A 19,862-nucleotide genomic window follows, 5' to 3' on the forward strand; every position below is an offset into this window, starting at 1 on the left:
GTCGCGGGGGTACACGAACGGTGCTTTGAGAGAATATTGCGGCGATATTGTTCGACACGCTTCGTCCTTGTACTGCGTCATGAGGCAGTAAAAGGGGACAAGGCCCGAGACACCCGTCCCAAAGAGACCGCGCGCGTACGTCGCGTCTAGCGTCGATGTTGATGGTGTCGGGTAAGCCCACTCTTCGGAGAAAACAATCAGGTAGTAGAGCATCATGGAAAAGCCATTGAACGAGGACCCGACGTCGGCCATTTGCCACAGATTGCTGGACGTTTTGAACTGCATCAGAGCGACAAGGTCGATGCTTTCAGCACGCCACAGGCGATAGATGAGCGCTGGCAAGAGCTGCCGGAGTTCCCAGTTGAGCAGCATTTTGGACACGACGGTCCGGAGGTGGTGCGACGGCAGCAATGTGTCCAAGGACGTATTGGTGACGACGGAGGCGTCGAGTCGGCTGTAGACTTCTTGTAGCAGCTGCGTGACGTTGTGTTGCTGCACTTGGGCCTTGCAAAAGGCGTCGGTCGTGCATCGATCGAGAAACCGAGAGCCTACGACCGCAATAAGAAACGTCATCAGAGTGAAACGGTGACGCACCAACGCTTGCCACGTCATGGTCCCAGTTGGCGAACGAATGCCGGAACGCATCACTGCCACGCTGCGAGACGACGCCATCCAAGACGAACCCGGTGATACCGGTAGGACCCAGTTGCATGAGTCGTTCGACGAGGAGCGTGCCGTAGCTGGCACCGTACACAAAGGTGGGTTGATTCGCCACCGAGAAGGCGCGAAGCACGAGCTATCGACACCGCTGATGGGTATGCATACGAACACGGCGTGTACTACCTCGAGATCGAGCGCAGCACTTGTGACAGAGAAGGCACTCGTGTGACCGTCTACGCAATCGCTAAGAGGGCTTGTGAGATATGGCGAAAGAGGAGATACCGATTTGGAACAGTATATCTTGGATGCAGTCGGGCATTTCGGCGAGTTCGATCACGTCACCGCCGGGACTGCCGGGCGTCGCGGCCTGAGTGGCGATGCATTGCAGCGGAGAGCTTCGCCCCGTGCCTCGATGGTCCATCGTGTACACGTTGACTTGGCCGTCAAGGACGTCGTAGAGGTCGATCATCATGGTCTCCACTATGAACGCGATCATGAGGCCATGAACCACACATGTTTTGTTGAGGACAGACTTGCGATCGACGATGCACCAGGGCCACCCTGGAGAACCCACAAGTCTTTGATCGATGGCTCTTCCACGAAATCAGAGCGCGCCACCAAACGCTTCATGAAGACTTGAACCGTTCGGTTGGATGGGTCATCGCAGACGCTGGCGTGGCACAGCGGAAGGACGACGAGGGCGCACTCGACCGTGCGGTTTCGAGTGTTTCGCCGCGTGTTGGTCGATGTTAGTGTGTTGGCGCTGCAGCTAAACCAGCCGTCGACGTCAAGGCCGAGCGCCACAGTACCGGTGCACAGGCAGAGCCACAGCAGCACCCACAATCGCATCCTGTGCCGAGAGGCTGCCACGAGGTCAGATCGGAAATGCCAGCTCTTCGACGTTTGCCAATGTAGCCAATCCGGGGCGTCGAACAAATTTTAAACTGCGTTTTATCACAACTTCCCTTTTGTATAGAATTAAATCTATACTCGCGCAACTCCGGCACTTCAAATCCCGGAGGACGCGTGGACTTCAGCTTGACGATGGACATTACGACCGACTTCCGCAAGCTCGCGCGATGGACGGACGCGCCGACCGAGGCCAAGCCGGTCTCGGACTTCATGCAGGAGGCCATCGATGTGGTGCGCCAGCCTCGGTCGATGCAGGCGAGGCTCATGCCATGTGCAGCTAGAGAGCCTCCGCAAGATCTCGACGCTTCTGCGCAGCCAGCGCAAGTGCTACGTGGACCCTGCCCGCTTCCTGCCGAGCAAGGCCGCCGCCTTTAGCGACGTGGAGCGCGAAGAGCTTGAGGAGGTACATACGCCGACTTGCGCGTGTCGGTTCTCATGGGTGCGCAGTCGGTGCTCGAGTCGTACCAAGCGTGCGAGCTGCAAATCGAACAGCTCAAAGACAACATTCAGGTCGGCCGGTCCAAGAAGCCACAGACGACGCGCATGCAGATGGAGATGGTCGCGTACCTCTCAGACGTACGTTGCTATGTGATGGCCGCAGAGGTCTTACGCCAGGAGCCTAGCGCGTCAAGCGGTCGGCGCAGATTGTCCAAGCGGCGCGGAAGCAGCGCATTACACGACCCTTCTTTGCGTCGCAGCGGTACGCATGCTGCTTTCTTCACTGGTAACAACGGTGCATCGTACTTCTAGATTCTTGCCCGACTCGACCGAGCTACACGCACCGGAAGCCAAGCCAAAGTCAACCGCGTCACCCATTGCGACGCCCGTCCAAGACCAGCCCCGCGCCTTACCCTCTGTAAGCGCGTGGCCCATTGAGCGCTTCGCCCCGAAGCCGATTCATTTCTGATGTAGGTCCGACACGACGCGAATGAAAAGTCGTCGTCGTGGGCATTTACCGAGGACGAAACAGAGCAGTTCCGAGCCGAGAATATCCAGCTGCACAAGCATTTGCATGAAGAGATCGAAGCTGCCAAGTAGACATTCCTAACTGTTGTGTGCAGTATCTCAACATGGCGTAGGCGGCTCGAGGCGAGCATGCACGAGATCTCGCGCATCATGGGCCACTTCTCGGACAACATTGAAGCGCAGCATGGCGACCTCGAGAAGATCGCCGAGAATGCCGATACGACGTCAACCAACGTCGTCCAGGTCACACCTGATACATTGAGACCCGTCGTCGAGCTGACACGGCGGGCATTAGGGCAACAAATCGCTCGCCAAGGCGTACGACTATGGCGAGAATCGCGGGTTCACCATCTTCTGCTTTTACGCCGCCGCGTCGGTCTTGCTGCTTGTGATGCACTATTATTAACACTACATCCGTCGCATACAACACGATTTGGCCCCTTTTAATCACCGCGGAATAGTGTTGATATGGTAGCATCAAAATAGTCTGATGTGAAAATATGGTGGTAAATGCATTGTTGGCCGTGGGAAACTGGACACGAAGATCGACGACCGAGCATGAACGTCCCGGCCCCGAGGAGCGGCGCCACATGGATCACGGAGGACGAGTACGACTACTACTCGCCGCATGGAACCATCTTCGAGGCCTTGGCCCAGAAGATGAAGCTAGCGACCAAGGCCACCAAGGTCGACGTCGACGCTCGAGCGCCGCTGCCCGAGACCCCGACCTCGAGCCTCGACGAGGTCCTGCATTCCCCACAAGACGAGTCTCTTGGCGGCAGAGCATGTCACGTACCTGGACTTGCAGCAGAAGAAAACGGCTGCGATGAAGGTAATGTATGGCAGACCCGACGTGCAGTGGCTCATGCACACTCCAGCGAGGGTTCCCGGACCTCCTCGCGCTCTCGTCCGACGAGCACGACGTCTTCAACCGCATCCACCAGACCGTCAAGACAGAGCAGGTAGTCGTCGTCTCCTGCGAGCTGCGGCTGACGCGGTGCAATTAGCGCAACTTTCACAAGAGCTTTGACACCCTCGCCAAGGCCGATCTCTTTGTCTTGACGGCGCTGCCCGAGGGCGTCGAGACGGCCGTCGACGCGTTCTTGCGTAAGCGCTGCGCCGACGCCGCCGCCATGTACCCTGCCGCGTACTCGCGCGTCAGCATCATCTCGTTCCCGTCGATGCCGCCGACGCACTCGCCGCCCAAGCACATTGCCCGCGTTGCGCGCGCCACGGCCAAGCCGGCACTCAAGCGTCCATTGCCGAGCCCTTTAACGACGCTGGACGCACCGATCGCGTGGACGACGGGGTGTGTGCTTTCCAAAGACACCAAGGCCGACGAGCTCATCGCACAGGAAGACTGCGACGTCGCCATGGCGACCTCGACGCTCACAATGCTCTTTGACATGACCCCCGACCGGTTCCGCCAGGTAGGCATGCGTGCGGGCGCGTCCATCAACCTCTGTAGGAATGGATCATTCCGGTCGTCGTGCGCGCTGGTCCCAAGAAGAAACACGTAGCTTTGCTTTTCGCGGGCTGGTATCATCGACGCACGTGACGTAGGTGGTCTTTGACAAGCCGCTCGTCAACGCGGTCTGGAGCGGGCGCAAGAAGCTCACGCTCTTCGCGCGCAAGCGCCTCAAGGCGGCGATGACCGAGACATCGTCCTCGCGTGTGTACAGCTACCACACGTGGTCGGTCGGGTCCAAGAAGATGCTGCTCCGAACGCAAACCCATGGCTTTGACCCGGTACCTCTCTTGCAATGCAGCATCGACCGCCAACGATATACTCTATGCTGTAGGAGAAGAATGTCGACGTGGCGATCCAAGCCAAGGTCGACTACGAGTGGTGCTCGACGCCTGAGAGAATTACAGAGTCGGAGCGTGCGCGGTGGTGGCTGCAGTCGTGGATCCGAGGCAACGCCGGCATTGTCGTGGGTACTACCTTGATGTCTTATGATGGCAACATGCAATTGCGCAAGTAGGTCGCATGCATGCCAATGGCGCCAAGGTCCTCGACGTCTCGGACAAGACGATCACGTCCGTGGCGTCGTCCGTGGAAAAGTACGTTGCAAAATATGGCTTGTGCTCTATCCATGGTGACAATAGTCCGTTGGCCAAGTTTGTCATGGTGCAAGAAGTCATTGCGCACATGGGCGAGTTGCCGCCGGGCGAGTACCTCCTCTCGTATGACCCGTCGTACAACGGCATCCACGTCTACAATGCCACGACGGACGACGACGACAAGAGCGACGAAGCCACGTTGCGTCTCCCGGACCTCATGGAGAAGGCCGGGCGCTGGGATCGCACGCTCTTGGACTCGGTGCTGCCCGAGTGGCGCGAGCCCGGTCAGATCCAGTATACATTTGCGCTTCCGACCTACTGCAAGAGCTACTTTGAGACCAACGGGACATGCGCGCGTCTCGCCAAAGGTACCCTTGTTCATGTCGTCGTCGTGTACGATGATGGTGGGTAGGCTACCGCTGTGCCTTTGTCCATCTGCGCCGCGACCCGCAGCGGCCGCAGCTCTACATGATCCAGCCCGTTATCCAAACACAGTTCAAGAGAGAGCTGCCGGCGCGCAAAATCAGGTTTCCCTACTGCCCCAAAGCACTCGCCAACAAGTGCACAGTGGTAGTTTTCCACCGTAGCTCGACCGTATGTCATTTTAGTATGCTCTTCTTGTAGAAAGGGTGCAGCGACCCGCACCTGTCGCAGCACGACGTCCTCAAGCGTCTCGCGCGCGAGTACGTCGAGATGGGCATGGCCCGTCACCGCGACCCGAAGAAACGCAAGAAACTCGACGAAACGCAAGATGTATAACTGTATATTCACAACGTACGCGCCTACGCTCTATCAAATGCACTACGCAAACTACTTTTCGGTCAAGGGCCGAAACCCTTTCCACCACGTCGGGCATGCATACCCATTGGGGTCGGCCGACTCGGTTCGCAAGATCGTCAAGAGCACGTTCGTGGGGCCATCACGGTACGTCTCGTACGCCGTACTCAGCAGCGCATGGGCCTTGGCCCAGTCGCCGTCAAGGTACGCTTGCATGCCTTCCTTAAAGGTCGAGAAGAACGCGCGCGGAATGCCTTCTTGGAGCCGCGGCAAAATGTCGTTTTTCTCATAGTCGAGGGGCATCTGAACCCCGTTGGGATCAACGATCGGGTCGCAGTCGATCGAGTAGTTGCCAATATCAAACGTCCAGAGGTCCATGGGAATCTCACTGCCTTTGACGGTCACGCGGTCGATCTTGCGGCAATGGGTCTTGGCAAATGGACTTAGCTCGTCCATGAACCACTCGCTAATAAGCATCGGGACTTGGAATTGCCCGGTCGCGTTCTCGAGGCGCGCCGCCATGTTGACATTGGGCGAGAGGTACGACGCGTCGATTTTGTACTTGGAGCCAATCGCGCCTTCGATGGCCCACCCAATGTGGAGGCCGAAGCCCATGTGCACGCCAAAGTGTTCGCCAAACTTGGCCTGGAGCTTGGGATTTGAGAGGTACAACTCGAACCGACCGCCGGGTTCGTTGGCCGCGTGGATGTCGATGCGCATTTTAAGCACGGCCATGAGCGCCGAGTCGACGAGCTCCTGCGGCGTGATCGCGCGCGGCGCAAAGCCCGAGGCACAGAGCTGGACAGCGATGCCTGCGCGCTTCTCCGCCTTCTCGGACGCACTCATGATGGGCTTGGACGCTGCGTCGCGCGGGTCGCGCATGCCAGGGAGGGACCCGTCGCAGATCTTCCACGCCAGCAAAAACGCCGAGCCAATGTTCTTGTTGGCCGCGCCGTAGTAGATGTTGGCGTCCGTGTGCACAATGTCGGCGAGCGTGTTGATGTACGTGATGACGCTCTCTTCGAGGATGCTGCACGTTTCGGTAAAGTGCTCGATGATGCCAAAGCCAAAGATGGACGAAATCTTCTTGCCTACGCACACCATCTCTATATTGGACAAACTTTGTCCAATATGCCACGGACCTGGAATCATGACGTTGAGTTCGCCCGTGCCGCCCATGTTTTCGAAATGATCTCAGTTCCCGCCGAGCCAAACCCGACTTGGAGGAGCCGACCGATTTTACAAATGGTCTTTTCCAACATGCGCGTCTCGTACTCTTGCGACGCGTCTTCTTCAATGTCCGTGTTGCCGAGCGGGTTCTTGGCCAATCGGTTCACGAGCTCCATCTACACACACTCTTCGCACGAATGCATGCGATAAGATCGCACCATGCGCTCGATTGGGCCAATCACGAGCATGTCGGCGTCCCGCGTGAAGAAAAAGATGCTGCCGCCAAAGAGGAAGATGATGATCCACGTCTTGAGAATCGCGAGCTCCGAGTCGGACGCGTTCGACTTGGCGGTGTAAAACACGACCGCGGAGAAGCACGTGCTGTTGTCGACCACGACGCCTCGTTTGTCGACGCAGTCAAAGTACGAGATCAGGTTGATATCCGCGGAGCGAAAGCCGACAAATTCTGTCGTCAGGTACGACGCCGACCAGCCCGAGATCGGGTTCGTGGTCGCCGAGAAGGGCGACGACGCGACCCACGCCGAGCCCGAGTAGCTCTGGAAGCGCACATTCTGGAGCCATTGGTTGGTGATGTTCTTGTCGATGCCGTAGATGATCATGTCCAAAATGATACCGTTGCAGTTGCGCACGTAGCTGTCAAAGAGCGCTTGCATGTCGGGCAGCGTGATCAAGCCCGTCGAGTTGTAGTCTTGCACCATGCGGTGCATCTGGTACAAGGCGCTCGTCTGGTACTGGTCGGTCGTCGTGAGCGTTTGGTCAATCACTGGCAAGAGCACGACCATGACGAGCACGAGCACGATGAGCCGGCGCGTTGTGAGCTCCGTGAGGATCTTGCCGACCTTGCTCGGTTCGTTGAGCTTGATGGCCTTGGCCGTGTCGGCGGTTTTGGTGCGGAAGATGCGCGAGATGCGCACAAGTCGAATCAGCCGGATGAGCTTGACGAGACGACCGGCTTTGGTACCGGCGCGCGACGCGCGGCTCGCTTGGAGCGACGCGACGCTGTTGGAGGTCGCGCCGCCCGTGAGCGCTTCCATGACCCAGCCCACGTCCGCGAGGATCGAGAGCGTCGCAATCAGATCCATCCAAAACGTAAAGCCGAGGCCCTTGTGCACGTAGTCGGGCCGCGCGTAGACGTTGCCGGCCCACTCGATGGCAAAGCACGCAAAGCAGATGAGTTCGAGGACGTAAAACGTCTCGTCGGCCGACTTGGTGAAGCCCGCGACCCGCATGTCGTCGGCGAAGAGCGTAAACATGGTCATGATCCCGAGCACGATGTTGGCGTTGCGGCTGTCGAGGGCGTGGAGCACGCGCTCTTGACGCGCGGCCGTCGGCTGCAGCATCTTCTGGAGCTCCGGGCTCACCTTGTTGGCGACCTTGCTCGACTTGGACACGACCAGCGCCATCGAGTGCCCGTTTGCGAGATTTCCGCCACTGAGTAGCCGGCGGTTTGGCGCGTATTTTTAGACAGGCGGCCGGTTGCAGGCATAACGACTCTTGATGCACCCTTGCATCACTTTCAGTTGGAAATCGGACGACCTTGGGTACGTCGTGGACGTGGTCCAGCCTCGTGGAGGTTGCTCTCGTGCAAGATATGTAATGGCAACCCTTTGATTACGCGCTTCACCCTTCGAGGCTGGCTCGAGGGTTAAGGAAGACCACCAAAATTAAGTATTGTGCATGCAGTGAGCTCGGTAGGACGAGAGAGAGCATCATGACGGCCTGTGTATTGAAGACTCTTGGCTCGGTGGCATCCAGGACGAGTAAGACACACGTGCATCATGGCGGCCTGTGTATTGAAGACAATAATGGTGTGTAAAACGACGACTAGGTCATGACACGGTGCTTGATGTGTGCGAAGAGGTGGGCCCAAAACTCGCGCGCCGCCACCTTGTCCAAGTGGCGCTTGTGCGGGTGGATCATGAGGATTTTGACGTCCCATTTTTTGATTTCTTCGTTGAGCGTCGTGCCGTGCGAGTAGATGTGGATGCCACAGGCTAGGCAGATGCATATGGTTGCATTTACGATTGATGATGATAACGATGATCGCTCGTACCTCGCTTCCATCGGAAAGTTCCACTTCCAGTCCTTGAACTGCCACGTTTGGCCCGAGACAATGACCCCGACAATGCTCTTCCTGCACGGAACCGTCGACGTCTATAACGACAGCACTCGAACAACGTACCATTCCTTGTCGTTGAGGCGCGCGACCGAGTCGACGATGCGAAACTGGTGCGTTTCCTCGTTGTCCGTGTAGTTAATGAGAATCGACGCCGACTTGCGGCAGCCCTCGGCCTTCTTCTGGGCGGTCGTAATGTACCTAGGTAGATCGTGATGGACGTGCAGTCGAGATGCCAACGTACGCGCCATCTTCGAGAAAGTCCTTGGCGTTGAGCAAGTTGATCAAGTCCGAGACGCCAGCCGGGACGACAATGATCGGAATGTCTACAACCGCCCATGGCTGGAAGGACAGAGCGTGGTTGGTCGTCTACCTGGGATCTTGTTCTTCATCGCGACCTTGAGCGGCAGCACTTGCTTCACTTGGTGCATGAGCAGCGACGGCTTCCCGCTCGACTTGTCCATCTTGTCCTTCTCTTCCTTGAGGAGCGTCTCGAAAATCGTCAGCACGTTCTCAAACGACTAGGACAGGCGTATAGAACGAGTCGCGTGCTCGAAGGAGACGCTACCTTGGGCGTCGTCATCATGGTCGTCCGGTCGCGGTGCGTGTACTCTCTCGCGAGAATGCGCTTGAGCGCTTCGTCCTGGGCGTTCTGGACAGGCGTCTCCTTGGCCTTCTTCTTGGGCGAGCCCTGCATGGCGTCGGTTGACACCTTGACGTCGGGCGCGGACGGCGCCTCGTCAACAGCCTTGCGTTTGGGCGCGGTCGTTGGCTCGTACACCTGCACAGAGCTGTCAATGTCGCCCTTGAGGTACGCGATGAGCTCTTTCTTGTCGACGGTCGAGACGAGGCTGGCCGAGATCGCTCGGCACTTGGGCAGGTATTCGGCGAACGTCAGATCGGCGTACTGCACGCACGTGACGACGGCGAGGAGGTCGTAGCTCTTCTTCGTGGCCTTCGAGTGAAAGGCCGTCGGCGTGTCGCCAGGCAGCCGGCTCGCCACCGACTTGGCGCCGGTCTCCGTGTCAATCGTGCAGAAGACCACGTCGCTGCCCTCGACCTCGATCGGGCGGTTCGCGATCACGGCAGCTCGGACGTGGTCCAGGGCGTCGGCCATCCTTGCTTCTGTGGTCTTTGGTTCTGCGCGTTTCGATTGGCTAAAATTCGCTCTCATATATGTCTATGTCCGGATAGGGTACCCATATCCGGTTGCTTCGGCCATACCGACATCCAGCCTGCTAGGACTCGCCGTAGGACTCGCCGGCTGACTTACCTCGTGCGAGGTCCTGTAGTACGTTCCAAGCGTCTGGACCAACCCCCAACGCTCAAAGCGGTGCTCCAGCGTGACGCCATCACTTGCCCTAACCCCAAGCGCTCCATGTCGCACCAGCCGAGTGTCGGATTCAACAGCAGCAACACTAATACTACGCGGCTGCTTACGGGTGCAAGAGGCTCGGGTCAAACACGCGGCTCTTGTGGCGCTTGCAGGCAGCGACGGCCTGGGCGCCAATGACGCCGGGCGCGTACCCTTGCGCGCAGAGCGCCGAGAGGCGGGCCACAAACTGGAGGCTGTAGTCCGAGAACCGGCCGCAGTGCGCTTCGACGACCGTGTTGACGTCGCGGAGGCACGCGTCGTCGCGCGTCATCGAGAGCGTTGGCGCCGACTGCGTGGTCAAGCGGACAATGTCGCCAAAGACGCGGTCCGCGAGTTCGCGCTCGTGGAGCGTCGCGAGCAAAGCGGCGGCGAACGGTCCACGCGTGCCAACGTCCGCGCGCAAGTACTGGTAAAACTTGGTCACGAGCTCAATGTCGTGGGCTGCAACGCTCGAGGACGGAACGTCGTTCGTCGTTGTTGCCGCTGCTTCGACTTGCAACGGTCCGATGTGGTCGTGGTCTTCGTTGGACTGAAAGTCCCCAACGGGCTCTTCGCGGATGGTAGGCGAGCCAAACTCGAGCACATGGCTCTTGTCCGTGAGCTTCTTGACGCGTGCGTACTGCTCGCCCAGCGTCTCCTTGGCCAAGTCGCTCTTGTCGCTGTCTTCCATCCAGTTGACCGAGTAGAGGTCGCCGAGGCACGTTCCGAGCAGCTTGGTGCCAATGTGGTCGGACGTCGGCGGGCAGTACGTGCCCCACGACGACTCCTTCTCGTTGGCCGCCGTTGTCACGTACGCGTCAATGTCGGTCGGAAGCAGGTCCTTGAACATGGACCCTGACTCGCACGCTACACAGACCGGTAGGCGCCTCGCTTTTGCATCGAGAGGAGACTACCTTCCATGTAAAAGACGAGCTCCTTGTAGAGCTTGCGTTCGTGCATGGTCTTGAGCGTCTCGACAAGGTCGTGGGCGTACAGGTTGGCGTTGGGAAAGACAACCATGCCGGCCGCGCCGTGATCGACAAAGTTGACAAACACGCGGTCGTTTGCAGTGCTCTTGAGCACCTTGCCACCGGCCGATGCGTCGCCGAGAAGCACCTGCAAGAACTTCTTGGGCGTGACCTACATAGCATATTGTCATGCGCATGCTTGGAGACGGTAGACATGTACGTCGTCGCCGCGGTAGTCGACGTGGCAGCCCTTGTACACGTCGACGGCGTCGCTGTGGCGCAAGGTCGGCCGGTTGAAGAGCTGACCCGGGAACGGGTTGCTCGAGCTGTTGGCCACGTCATCATACATCATAAGCACAATGTTGGACGCGGGAATGCCATGGCCGCGCACGACCTGGTACGCATGACCTACGCATGCGCAGTCGGCATGGCGTGCAAGCGTCGCTAAAGAACGTACACGCATCGGCCTGGTGGCGGTAGTTCCAGTAGCCGGTGGAGCCGACGACGATGACGGCCCAGTGCTCGGCGGCGACGGCGGCGGCGAGCAGCAGCGGGAGGCAGAGCTTGAGGAGCATGGCAGCCACAGGTGAAAACAGATTCTGGCGAAAGATACGACGTCGACGGGAATGCTTGCCCCGAGAGGCCATTGGCCAAAAAGCCATCCATTTCATAAAATGGGCCAATCGCGCATCCTATGCCTGAATTAAGAGGGAAGACGCCACATGTACCAAATTTAAGGTGTTGTACACTATTAAAACCTTCTTGGAAACAAACCGTGCTGTCAACACCGCCGCCGACTCAGCAGCAGTACGCGTCGTGCGACGCTAGGCAAGATGGATCCAATTTAATCGTCCACTTGATGCCCAGCAAAGCATGCTACGTTACAATGAATATCGCGAGGTCTCTCCAGCCACCAAATGTAACACTATTACACCATTTTACAACAATTCTCACGATGGCGACCGTCCGACAAGTGCGCCAGACCGACTTCACGGCGGCGAAGGGCAACTCGCTCCAAGCGTGCATCGCATCATTGCGAGGCGTCGAGCTGGACGCGGTGCCTAACTTCATTTTGGACCCTTCCGGCTACATGCCCGCCATCAACCGCTACCTGGCGCCGCAGGGCTTGACCTTTGAGAAGATCAACTTGGCCGCCGATGGCTCCGTGCCCGCCGACACGAGCCTTCTACAACCAGGTAGCGCGGTGGTGCTGCGGGGCAAGTCGCCACGTGGCGACTTTGGTCACGTGGTCGTGGCGCGCGTCGAAGCGTCCGGGCAAGCGTTCGAGCCGATCATGGATCCCCACCCGGACGACGCGTTTCTCGATGGCCCAGGCCAGTGGGTCGGTGTCCTCGTCCCGACAGCGATCGCGCGTGCATAAAATACAACGCTATGCCAAAATCAAGTCTTCTTGACTCCATCCACTAGTGTTGCAGCGATGTATTTAGCACGAACGCACAAGGCCAGGGTCAACGTAGCGTCGACAAGTGTCCTCCATCACATCTCTCTACTCGCTTCTCAGCAGACGCAAGAGGAAATTCGCGAATGCAGCCGCGATGTATTTAACAAGCCGGCTGGCAAATGCAATGCTGTATGTGACTGGGGCAGTCACGTAGCACGGGTGTCAAAGGCGTTGGCAAGGGTACATATTAACATATTAATATTAATACCGGTACCTTTGAGTTGGAGAGCCAAGTTTCTTCAATCCACTACCTCGTACAGGCGAAGGCGTTACATTGCAACGACGCCTACGGATCTCGCAACTGGACGAGCGACGACGATGCGACGAGTGCACGGCGCGCAATTCGTGCTGCTATTACCCACGGCCGTGGCCACGCACAGCCAGAATACGATCAAGGAGCCTCTGGATTCGACGTTTCTTGACGACGCGATCTCGGTCTTGTCGTGGCTGCAACTGGCCTTGTACGTCCCCATGCTCGTGTACTTTGTTTGGATTGTTTTGCGCGACCCGGCGTTCGTGAACGTGCTGCAAGGCATTGGGGCACACGTACGCACTCGGCTCTCAAAGCACCTGAGCGCCACCGGCCACAAGTAAGCTCGCAGTAACCTTGAACGACGTCATTGCGTCAATATACCCATGCTATCGACGATGTGTTCTCGCCATCCCAGCTCTCGGTCCGAATGGCGAAACTCGAGGACGAGGTGGCCACAACCCGAGTTGTTTACTCTGGAGACCGCAATGCGGTCGTATCGCTGATAATGGCCTGTCGAAAGCACCACCGTGTCACACAGCTTCCTCCTTTGGCCTCCATGGGTACCACCAAATCCGCTTGCTATTCACGTTTGGCGGTGGTGCTGGTAAACACGAACAGCTGACGATATGAGGCGCACGAGTCTCACCGCCCATGTAGTTGACCACCCTGGGGTATGGCGCCCGTTTGCAAGAGCTGTAAGACGCTACCAGACACGGTCGTTTTGACACGCCGATGCACAGAATCGGACGATGTCGACTGGGTATCAACGTATCGGAGTCCGGAGCTCAGAGATCGGAGCTCGGAGCTGGTGCCACGTCATGGAAATCATGTCCTTGTATGTGCGCTACGACCAAGTGGCGCCAACGGCACGGTTTGCTCCCGTGTTGGTTGGCCGTCGGATTGGCTAAATTCCGTTTAAATGGTCCAATAAGCGCCATGAAACTGGATTTATGTGCGGCGTTTTGGCCAATCCAAATACACTACGCTCACAGCAGACCTGGCCATGACCGATACTACGAGCGCGCGGCCCATCGCGCGGCTGGCAGCATCGACGACCGGCGCCTCCCGCAACGTGCTCATCATCGGTAGGCGCCTCCTTGGCGCGCGGTACCATCTTCTCGTTAGACGGACAGTACGCTTCGATCGGCGCCCGAGGCCTCGTACGGCGACGACCGTGCTATCGCATACTAATAGTCGGCCTCACGGCGGCTGGATTAGGCCGGCGGCAAGATCGACTTTAAGCTCCTGCGAAGCGAGCTCGAGGCCTTGGTCGGCGCCGAGTTCAGCGGTGCCTCCTCGACGAAGCTGCACTTTGTGCTCACGACGCTCTAGAGTGCTGGTACTTTGACCACGAGCCGATTAGCTCCAAGAGCGCGTACCAGAGCCAGAATCCGTTCATCTCGGCGCTCAAGCTCGCACCGCCTCTCGGCCCGCAGGTTGTACGGCGGCGCTGCTTTGGCCGAGGCCCAACTTGCGTTAGTTTCAAGTCAAAATGTACGCAATGAAAAAGTACAAGTGCCACTGCCCGAGCTGCGGCCACAACTTCACGCAGCACGTGCAGAAGGGCGTTGACAACGGGTGGGCCTCCTCGTTCGCTCGTCGACACGTGCGGACCCTGCCACGTAGGCTTGCGACCAAGATGCTCTCGCTGGCCTACGAAGACGTAGGTCGACGTCATATTGACGCGGAGGATTGACAGCTGCGTAGATGGCCGACCGTATCGTTCTCTTTGCAGGTAGACGCCATGAGAAAGCATTGCACCACAACCTTTCTGCTAGGGGATGGGGACTTTTATGACACCCTCGACTTGGTCAAGAACGTTCGCCGAAAAGACCTCTGGGTCGTCGGTACATGCTTGATTCGACGGTGGAGTGCCGCATGCGACTTGTAGGGTACCGCGACTCAGTCTCGGCCGACCTCCAGCAGCTCGCATCCAAGGTTGTCTGGATGGAAAGTCTCCCGAACATCACGCTCGCCGCAGCAGCCCCGACGGCACGCCGCGGCGCACCATCACCCCGTGGCGCCCCGGTGCCTCCGGTGACGCCCCACACCGTGCACGTTGGGAAGCTACCAGGTGCCACGACCGAAGCCATCTTGCTGGAGGCGTTCGAGTACTGCGGCCCGATGCTTTCGATGCGGCTGCATGCTGACCGCGGGTTTTGCTTTATCGATTTTCCGACCACGGATGCCGCCGACCTTGCGTGCGAGCTCAACGGCACGATACTACTGGATAGACGGATCGTGGTCAACCACGAGCGATCAAAAGGAAACAACGCGCGTCCGAGACGGCCGAAGCGTCGCGCGCCGTGGCCAAGCGCCCGCATCCGGTCGAGCCCTCGGCTCTTCAACGCAAAAAGCAAAAGAAGAAAGCGACGAAAACAATGACCAGCCGCGTCAGCGTGCACGGCCTCGTGCCCGGAACCACGGAGCGCGACGTGCGTGCGCTCTTCGGCCCATTTGGCGCGATCGACGACGTGCAGCTAGAAAGCGGTCAGTCTCCAGCGCGGTCGTGCTACATTACGTTTCAAGACGAAGCCAGCGTGGCCATGGCCAAGGTCCTCAACGGGTCGCGCCGCCACGACCTCGTGCTCCGCGTCGAGACCGCCAAGCTTCCAAAAGCCCCGTCGCGCGCGAGGCAAAAGACAGGTGCTCCTTTACTGGTTTCGACGCTCTCTCGACAATAGTCTCCTTGTGTAGGGGCTATTCACGAGACACCAGACCACATTGTCGACTTGGTTGATACAGTCGGCGACGATCCATCCGCGCCGTCTCGTACGTGGCACGATAGTAACGCGGCGCTTAAATGTGCCGTAGATGCGCCGCCATCGAGAAGTGGGTGGAACACACTGAACCACGAAGTCATAAACCTCTGCGTCTCGGACGACGACGACGCTGACGACCAAGACACGGACGACGACAGCGATTTTTAGCTAGGCCAACAACAGGCGTAGTGGCGACAAGCTCTCCCGGCGAGCTCTGCTCTTTAAAATAAATGGACCCTACACCCTAGTGCTTTCGACATCATGTTGCAGTAGGACGCGTCGGTTGTTGCTGTAGCAAGGAAATCGATTGCCCTGGCTTGGAATTGGGGCGGGAACTTGACCTTTGCGACGCGACCATTGGCTGATATAGTACCATTCCAACCAATCCACAGCGCGGGCGCTTTTTGCAAGGCCGTGATTTCAACCAATCAACGTCACGGAGCTTCTTTCATTGGCTGCGTCTGGCACAGCGCTTCCGACAATGGCCAAGCCCTTCCGCAACGTGCTCTTCATCGGTAGCCACCGTCGCGTGGGCCATGGCCTGACCCTTGCCTCTGGTAGATGGAAGCTACGCCGCCAGCGGCGCCCGAGCCCTTGTAGAACGACAACAACACCGCCACCCGTGGTCTCAACGCTATCTAGGTGGGCGGCCCGTTGGACTTTAAGCAGCTCCGAGCTGCGCTCGAGACTCTTGTCGGCGGCGAGTTTAGCGGTACGCCCATCGTCGGGCTATGGTACCGATGGATTCACCTTGCAGAGTGCTGGTACTACGACAACGAGCGCATGGACAACCCCAAGAGCCCGCATCCGAGCCAGAGCGCGTTTGCCTCGTCGCTCAAGCTCGCGCCGCCGCTGGGCCCGCAGGTAGTCGCCTCGCTCGACGATCGCTCGCTTCTTTTGAGAACGAACTCGCTAGTTTCAAGTCCGGTTGTATCCGACGAAGGAGTGCAAGTGCTTTTGCCCGAGCTGCGGCAATGGCGTTTCCCATCAAGTCCAGAAAGGCGTCGGAAACGGGTTCGTGGCCAATCGTTGCGGTACGGCGACGCACGCGACTGCGATATAGGCTTGCGACCAAGATGCTGTCACTGACGTACGAAGACGTACGTCCAGCGTTCTCTTCGGCCGGTGGTGACGCAATTGTAGATGGCCGACCGCGTCGTGCTGTTTGCTGGTGCGATATATGAGTTGGAGGGGCTATAGCCAATGGCGGAATGTGCTGTGACGGTAGGCGACGGCGACTTTTACGATACGCTGGACCATGTGCGCAACATTCGCCGAAAGGAACTCTGGATCGTCGGTGCGACATGCATAAGGGGCCCGATGACGTGTCAAGCGCTGAAACGACGACGTAGGCTACCGCGCGTCGGTCGTCGCCGATATTCAACAGTTTGCATCCAAGGTGGTGTGGATGGAAGACCTCTTGCCTCAGTCCACTGACGAGAACAAAACCAGCAACACGACAACGACGACGGCAACCGAACCCGCTCAAACCTCGGCCCCCACGGGGCCACAACACCCTCTCCGCGTCGTGGCTCCGCCCCAAAGTAGACCACCCGCACCTCTCTCCCTACCTGCCGTCCAGCAGGGACGACCGGCTCCACCTTCCTCAAACGCTGCCCTCCGGCCCTCCCCGGCGGTGAACGAAGCACCTCGCGCTGCCTCGTCCGCTAGCCCTGGCCTCCTCGACACCCCTCGATACTCGACCTCGACGGGCCTCCTCGAGACACCCCGGGTGTCCTCATCTGCGTCGCCTTCCGGTCTCTTGGATACGCCCCGGCAGATTACAGCAACAACGAGTTTGTTGCCACCCACCCCCCGGTCCTCGTCCTCTGACGCTGCCCCCTCGTCGCGGCAGTCCTTGCTCGCCGGCCCGCTCGAGTCTCCGCGGCACAACTCGCCGGCAGCTCTGCTCGAGACACCTCGCCACGTGCCGTCGTCGCGTCCGCCCAAATTGCCCGCCAACGCGCCGGCCAACCCTCGCCGCGCGTACGTCGGTCGCCTCGACCTCAACGTGACCGATCGCATTCTCCGCGACCTCTTCAAGTCGAGCGGGCGCATCCTCTCGATTCGGATTCACGAAGGCTTTGCCTTTGTCTCTTTTGGGTCGCCGGCCGAAGTGTACCGCGCGTGTGAGCTCAACAACACGCTCGTCGGCGGCCGGCGCATCGTCGTGCAGCCGGAGAAGGCGCGCGTCACCGACGTCGCACCCAACTTGAAGCGCAAGCAACCGGATGTGGTCGACGCGCCACGCAAGCGCCAGCAGCGTTCCCGCCGCGTCTACGTCGGCGGCCTCGCGGCCGCGGCCAGCCAGAACGACCTCCGCTCGCTCTTCCTGCGCTTTGGCACGATCGAAAGCATTGAGCTCGACGCAGGGCGTCGACACGCCTTCATCACGTACCAGGACGCCGAGAGCGTCACGGCGGCCTTGGCGCTCAACGGTACCAATCTGCGCCAGCAGCCGCTGCGCGTTCAAATCGGGCGGTCGCCCAACGAGCCCCGAGGTAGAACGGGTTAAAAGTGGTGGGACATACGACAACTGTGGTGTAGTTGACGAGAGCCCGCCTGTCCGGACCGTCTCGGTGCACCCGACGTCGGACGCGCCCACCGACCAAGCCCGTCCGTATTCTAGGTGTCTCTACGCGTCGTCTCTATATCCACTGTGTGTAGACGCACGCACCGTCATCACGCTGAAGAACGACGCCGTCCAGTCCTACGACGTCTGAGCTGCCTCTCCACTAATACGCCCCTCGCCAAAGTATCGACAAATACCTCGATCGGACGGGTCCATAATATAGCGTTTGATTTAGCGATTTTCCTGAAAGCATGTATAGCCCACGACGTCGCGGAGCGGCGCCAAAATGTCCTTGATGTACGCGTACGCGGCGTCGGTCGAGTGGGCGCCAAAGCGCAGGATCGCGCCGTTGGGGCCCAAGGGACTGACGGCAGAACGCACGTCCGAGAGAGAGCTTTGCGCCAACCGACCCGAAGGCACGGGCGCCTGGTGCGGCGCGAGCTGCTTGCGCGCGCCATCCGTCAGAAGCTGCGCGACGAGCGCCATCACGCGCGGCCCGCAGAGCACAAGTGTGCCCATGACGTGCATGCCGCCCATGCGCGTCCGCAGCGGAATCGTCTCGTCTTGGCGCAGGCGCAAGCGGTCCACGACAAGCGGCGTCGAGGGACCGTTTGCGTGCGTGATGTAAATCTCATTGCAGCTCTCGTACGTGTCAAAGGCCCAGTGCTCGCCGCGCGCCAGGCGGCCGCTCGTGAGCCAGTCCAGGACCACCAAGGTCGCGGTCGGATCGACGTTAAAGGTCTGGCGCTGGCAATACTTGGCGTTGGCGTAGCACGTGACGGGGTCGGGCAAGAGCAAGAACGTAGCGTTCGCACGCACAGACACGTGCAAATCTTGTTTGGTGCGGTCGTCGGCGCGCGCCGGGTCTGGAATGCACTTGAAGACTTTCGTTGTTGCCTGCGTACAGAGCACCACTAGTAGTGCCATTGTCACGAAGCGCACAGGAGACACGCGGTACCGGACGTCGAGTCGCCCGCGTCAACGACAATCTTGGTGTGGTCGCGCGAAACGAGGCCGCCGCCGTAGCCCAAAATGCACTAGAAGACATCACAGAGGCGTTGGCTCACGAGTGTGTCGAGTGCGTACGATGACGCTGGTGTGAAAGCCGGGTGCAATGGAGCTCGTGGGGCGAAGGAACTTGAGCGGGTACGCTGCATACTCGTGCGTCGCCAACGTCTCGCCCGTCACGGCCACGTACTCGAACGTGAGCTCGCCATTGTTGTTGGTCGTGCGGGGCATGTTTCGTCGCCAAATTGCACTTTGCCCCGTCACGATACCGGATACAATAATCGTATCCGGATGACCCAAAAGATCGTCATGCCCAATCTCAATCTCAAATCAAATCCTGCGCCACCGGCGCGACGATTGACGGCAATATCGAAAAGATCCTGTCGGGACGCACGAGGCCTCTGTACCTCGTTGTTGGGAAAACGATGTTTGTGTGCTCGTCCTGCCGTCGGCGCGTTCCCAGCATGCGCTTGGCGTTACCCTTGAACAATCCTTGGTCGTGCTCGCCAATGCTTGTCTCTCTGCCCTTTTGCCGGTCACCATACGACCGGCAGATCGCGGCTTTCTCCTCGAAAAGACGCTCCACTTTTCCGAAAATAGTCGACCCTTTCGACACAACCGACGCGGCGCGCTTGAAGATGGCCGGCCAAGATGGCCGTGAAGCGGCACCCAATCGCATGCGCGGTTGCGGTCGTTGTCGCGTCTGATTGGCGGCTCGTATCCGGATCGTGGGTTTCACCGGATACACCCCAGCGAAAGCGTGGTGGTTACAGGTTTCATATTCCTTGTTTCTCGTT

General features: G+C 59.0%; 10 protein-coding genes across 10 annotated transcripts in view; 5 read left to right on the forward strand and 5 right to left on the reverse strand.

The window, feature by feature from the left end:
• SPRG_20058 (hypothetical protein) overlaps nucleotides 1-1,509 on the reverse strand; it is a gene marked incomplete at both ends in the record, with an annotated part of 3,599 nt that extends 2,090 nt beyond the window's left edge. The window contains 5 exons of the mRNA XM_012344618.1: nucleotides 57-548; nucleotides 595-796; nucleotides 844-893; nucleotides 943-1,140; nucleotides 1,194-1,509. Of these exons, the coding sequence (XP_012200008.1) occupies nucleotides 57-548; nucleotides 595-796; nucleotides 844-893; nucleotides 943-1,140; nucleotides 1,194-1,509 (1,258 nt within the window). The remainder of the gene's footprint in view (nucleotides 1-56; nucleotides 549-594; nucleotides 797-843; nucleotides 894-942; nucleotides 1,141-1,193) is intronic.
• Nucleotides 1,510-1,698: 189 nt separating this feature from the next.
• SPRG_20059 (hypothetical protein) lies at nucleotides 1,699-3,004 on the forward strand. The gene is made up of 8 exons (XM_012344619.1): nucleotides 1,699-1,803; nucleotides 1,850-1,975; nucleotides 2,020-2,148; nucleotides 2,196-2,272; nucleotides 2,323-2,428; nucleotides 2,485-2,606; nucleotides 2,652-2,781; nucleotides 2,834-3,004. The coding sequence occupies exons 1-8, from the start codon at nucleotides 1,705-1,707 to the stop codon at nucleotides 2,942-2,944; spliced, it is 900 nt and encodes a 299-aa protein (XP_012200009.1). The 5' UTR covers nucleotides 1,699-1,704; the 3' UTR covers nucleotides 2,945-3,004.
• A 92-nt stretch (nucleotides 3,005-3,096) lies between these two features.
• Nucleotides 3,097-5,361, forward strand: SPRG_06012 (hypothetical protein; the record flags this gene model as incomplete). The annotated part of the gene is made up of 11 exons (XM_012344580.1): nucleotides 3,097-3,282; nucleotides 3,323-3,370; nucleotides 3,417-3,500; nucleotides 3,546-3,968; nucleotides 4,007-4,054; nucleotides 4,102-4,287; nucleotides 4,341-4,476; nucleotides 4,524-4,602; nucleotides 4,648-4,970; nucleotides 5,015-5,172; nucleotides 5,227-5,361. The coding sequence occupies 11 exons, from the start codon at nucleotides 3,097-3,099 to the stop codon at nucleotides 5,359-5,361; spliced, it is 1,806 nt and encodes a 601-aa protein (XP_012199970.1).
• Nucleotides 5,362-5,412: 51 nt separating this feature from the next.
• On the reverse strand, nucleotides 5,413-7,973 carry SPRG_06013 (hypothetical protein; the record flags this gene model as incomplete). The annotated part of the gene is made up of 4 exons (XM_012344581.1): nucleotides 5,413-6,470; nucleotides 6,522-6,572; nucleotides 6,614-6,725; nucleotides 6,768-7,973. The coding sequence occupies 4 exons, from the start codon at nucleotides 7,971-7,973 to the stop codon at nucleotides 5,413-5,415; spliced, it is 2,427 nt and encodes an 808-aa protein (XP_012199971.1).
• Nucleotides 7,974-8,394: 421 nt separating this feature from the next.
• SPRG_06014 (hypothetical protein) lies at nucleotides 8,395-9,834 on the reverse strand (the record flags this gene model as incomplete). The annotated part of the gene is made up of 5 exons (XM_012344582.1): nucleotides 9,255-9,834; nucleotides 9,060-9,207; nucleotides 8,931-9,012; nucleotides 8,753-8,887; nucleotides 8,395-8,704 (listed from the first exon to the last, which is right to left on the reverse strand). The coding sequence occupies exons 1-5, from the start codon at nucleotides 9,801-9,803 to the stop codon at nucleotides 8,395-8,397; spliced, it is 1,224 nt and encodes a 407-aa protein (XP_012199972.1). The 5' UTR covers nucleotides 9,804-9,834.
• A 288-nt stretch (nucleotides 9,835-10,122) lies between these two features.
• On the reverse strand, nucleotides 10,123-11,583 carry SPRG_06015 (hypothetical protein; the record flags this gene model as incomplete). Its single annotated transcript, XM_012344583.1, has 4 exons — nucleotides 10,123-10,907; nucleotides 10,955-11,180; nucleotides 11,229-11,416; nucleotides 11,466-11,583. 4 exons carry the CDS (start codon nucleotides 11,581-11,583, stop codon nucleotides 10,123-10,125), a joined length of 1,317 nt encoding a protein of 438 aa, XP_012199973.1.
• A 374-nt stretch (nucleotides 11,584-11,957) lies between these two features.
• Nucleotides 11,958-12,432, forward strand: SPRG_06016 (hypothetical protein). Its single transcript, XM_012344584.1, has one exon. It carries the CDS (start codon nucleotides 11,964-11,966, stop codon nucleotides 12,387-12,389), a length of 426 nt encoding a protein of 141 aa, XP_012199974.1. The 5' UTR covers nucleotides 11,958-11,963; the 3' UTR covers nucleotides 12,390-12,432.
• Nucleotides 12,433-13,726: 1,294 nt separating this feature from the next.
• On the forward strand, nucleotides 13,727-15,660 carry SPRG_06017 (hypothetical protein; the record flags this gene model as incomplete). Its single annotated transcript, XM_012344585.1, has 12 exons — nucleotides 13,727-13,808; nucleotides 13,849-13,883; nucleotides 13,942-14,011; nucleotides 14,056-14,159; nucleotides 14,204-14,301; nucleotides 14,350-14,386; nucleotides 14,431-14,458; nucleotides 14,502-14,570; nucleotides 14,615-14,924; nucleotides 14,990-15,369; nucleotides 15,421-15,495; nucleotides 15,538-15,660. 12 exons carry the CDS (start codon nucleotides 13,727-13,729, stop codon nucleotides 15,651-15,653), a joined length of 1,404 nt encoding a protein of 467 aa, XP_012199975.1. The 3' UTR covers nucleotides 15,654-15,660.
• A 1,028-nt stretch (nucleotides 15,661-16,688) lies between these two features.
• Nucleotides 16,689-18,266, forward strand: SPRG_06018 (hypothetical protein; the record flags this gene model as incomplete). Its single annotated transcript, XM_012344586.1, has 4 exons — nucleotides 16,689-16,782; nucleotides 16,838-17,986; nucleotides 18,033-18,101; nucleotides 18,153-18,266. 4 exons carry the CDS (start codon nucleotides 16,689-16,691, stop codon nucleotides 18,206-18,208), a joined length of 1,368 nt encoding a protein of 455 aa, XP_012199976.1. The 3' UTR covers nucleotides 18,209-18,266.
• Nucleotide 18,267: 1 nt separating this feature from the next.
• Nucleotides 18,268-19,304, reverse strand: SPRG_06019 (hypothetical protein). Its single transcript, XM_012344587.1, has 3 exons — nucleotides 19,144-19,304; nucleotides 19,016-19,094; nucleotides 18,268-18,971 (listed from the first exon to the last, which is right to left on the reverse strand). Exons 1-3 carry the CDS (start codon nucleotides 19,294-19,296, stop codon nucleotides 18,289-18,291), a joined length of 915 nt encoding a protein of 304 aa, XP_012199977.1. The 5' UTR covers nucleotides 19,297-19,304; the 3' UTR covers nucleotides 18,268-18,288.
• Between the last annotated feature and the right edge of the window lie 558 nt (nucleotides 19,305-19,862).

The sequence above is a fragment of the Saprolegnia parasitica genome, assembly GCF_000151545.1.
Source record: "Saprolegnia parasitica CBS 223.65 unplaced genomic scaffold supercont2.18, whole genome shotgun sequence".
NCBI classification, from domain to species: domain Eukaryota; phylum Oomycota; class Saprolegniomycetes; order Saprolegniales; family Saprolegniaceae; genus Saprolegnia; species Saprolegnia parasitica.